Raw genomic sequence first — 2682 nt, forward strand, 5'->3', positions numbered from 1 at the left:
AAGTGTCTTCTACTATAGCCTCGGGCCGACCAAGGCCTTGTGAGTGGATTTGGTAGACAGAAACTGAAAGAAGCCCGTCTTATATATGTATATATATATATGTGTGTGTGTTTGTGTTTGTCCCTCCAACATCGCTTGACAACTGATGCTAGTGTGTTTACGTCTCCGTAACTTAGCAGTTCGGCAAAAGAGACCGATAGAATATGTACTAGGCTTACAAAGAATAAGTCCTGGGGTCGATTTGCTCGACTAAAGGCGGTGCTCCAGCATGGCTGCAGTCAAATGACTGAAACAAGTAAAAGAGTAAAAGAGTAATGTTTTACACACATCACAAACATTTTTACCAGAACAAAGTATATTGACCCATTAAACAGTGATGAGTCTCTCCTCACTTGTGTGTGTGTGCATTTGTGCATGTACACACACACGCAGACATACACACACACTCACTCACATACATGTATCATGCACAGTAAATATTTATAAAAAGATTTATATATATTTTATGCCATAACAAAGAATCTTAGCTTTCACTCAAACAAAGATTGTTAGAGGTAAATAATGTTTTAAATCTGAAGAATATGGTAGGAAAAAAAAAAAAAAAAAATTATTACAAAAAGGAAAAAAAAAAGAAGTATTCCGAATGATTATAAGTAATGAAAGCAATGAATTTCTAATGTGGACAATAACAAATAGAATTAGCTACTACATTGCAAAATGATTAGTACTAAATATTAAAGTGTGAGCGTGGGTAGGGGATACAGATGCACTAGAAAAATCATAGCAAAACATTTATGTGTGTAAGTGTGTGTGTGTGTGAGAGAGAGAGAGAGAGAGAGAGAGTGTATGTGATAGTAAGTGAAAACATGCATGCATGCGTGCGTGCGTGTGTGTAGTCAGGCGCACCATCAACAAGACATGAGACGGAAGACAAATTGGCAATGACATTTTGGCTGAATGAGAGAAGAGAAACAGGTAATGAAATGTAAGTTGACCCACCTGCAAAATGCGCATTTGGCTAACGAGAAGTTCAGATGCATTATCGAACATAAACATCCGATTGGTGTCTATTCCTTGATTTACGATAGTTTTGACTCTTTGGAACATGCCCTTGCCTTTTGCTTCCCCACAGTCAGAATATATGTTGATCATCGACTCCTGCAACACACACGCACACCACAGTAGTAAGTAGAGTACAAAAACTAGAAAGATTTTTACCAAACAGATTAAGGTTTAAAAATAGAGAGAGAGAGAGAGAGAGAGAGAGAGAAAAAAAAGGATTAAATGTGATAAAATATCTTTAAAAGAAATTGTTTATAAATAGTTCTTTAAGAAAAAAAAATGTTGAAATGTTAACAGAAAGGAGCGTGTTGGGATAGAACTCTCTTAGGATTATGAAACCCAAATAACTTTGACCATTATTAAAACCCCTACTGAATATAAGTCATATATATGTATGGACATACTAACCAGATGTGACCCAAATATTTATGCTGAAAAATTATAACTACACACACACACACACAATATCTATATATATATATAGGGGTAAATGCAATGACAAGCAAATTAGGGAAGTCGATTTACACAGAATATTAGATACATTTAATACAAAAAATGTGAGTATGGATATAAAATAGTCCAACTTACACAGAATATAAATATCAGGAGTTGAATGGCTTGAGTTTTACGAGTCTAACAGCTGTTTCTGGGAGCTTGGTGGTCCGGAATAATGACAGTTACTTGGTTCTATTATCGAATAACACCGCCTCCGCCTTCAGGAGAGAGCTTTACATTTGAGGTGTTGACAGGATGGAGTTTAAAGATGGACAAATGGAGGCAGTGTTATCTGATAATGGAACCAAGTAACTCTCATTAGTCCAGACCACCAAGCACCCAGAAACAGCTGTTGGTCTCATAAAACTCAACCCATTCAACTCCTTATATCATTTATATTTTGTGCAAGTTGGACTGCTTTATATTCATACACACGTACATTTTTTTGTATTAAATGTATCCAATATTCTGTATAAATCAACTTGCCCAACTTGTGCTTACATTTACTCCTCTACTTCCTCAATTTCAAATTTCTTGAGGACTTTGGAGTGGATTCTATATAGAGAACATCTGTCTTTAACCTCTTTCTCTCTCTCTCTCTCTATATATATATATACAAACACACACTGGACACAGGTAAAATATTAGATGAAAATCTTTACTAGCACAAGGTGTATAGATCCATTCATTAAACAATAGTGAACTCTCTCACTCTCCCTAGTGTGTGTGTGTAAAACAAAGGTTCAATATGTATTACAGATTTATTCTGCTTTCACTCAATGGAGATTGTCAGAAACAATATCTCAGGTAATTCAAAAAGATGCATACCATTATTGAAATAAATTCCAGCATTAACATATTAAAATAGTATGGTTAAGATGGTATACATCCATTTATAATTAAAATTTAGACAGAAAGAAAGAATAAATTCATGAGGAAGAACAAACCTGCAGTAAACAGAGAAAGGAAGACTCAAATAGAGAATATTATTAAATAAAAGTAGCTCGTGAATCATGTGGCACGATTCAATACCATATTGGTTTTACATACTAATGTACATATATAGACATATACACAAATACATATATATATATACATATATATATATATATATATATATATATA

The 2682-nt window shown here is 34.2% G+C and overlaps 1 protein-coding gene across 7 annotated transcripts in view; it reads right to left on the reverse strand.

The window, feature by feature from the left end:
- LOC106875384 (uncharacterized) overlaps positions 1–2682 on the reverse strand; it is a 427703-nt gene that overhangs the window by 17066 nt on the left and 407955 nt on the right. For 6 of the 7 annotated variants that reach the window (XM_052974937.1, XM_014923493.2, XM_052974936.1 and 3 more), the window contains one exon: positions 1000–1158. The exons of the other annotated variant lie outside the window; for it this stretch is intronic. In XM_052974937.1, coding sequence (XP_052830897.1) covers positions 1000–1158 — 159 coding nt within the window. The remainder of the gene's footprint in view (positions 1–999; positions 1159–2682) is intronic. 7 annotated transcript variants of the gene reach the window in all.

Source organism: Octopus bimaculoides, chromosome 20, assembly GCF_001194135.2.
Source record: "Octopus bimaculoides isolate UCB-OBI-ISO-001 chromosome 20, ASM119413v2, whole genome shotgun sequence".
NCBI classification, from domain to species: domain Eukaryota; kingdom Metazoa; phylum Mollusca; class Cephalopoda; order Octopoda; family Octopodidae; genus Octopus; species Octopus bimaculoides.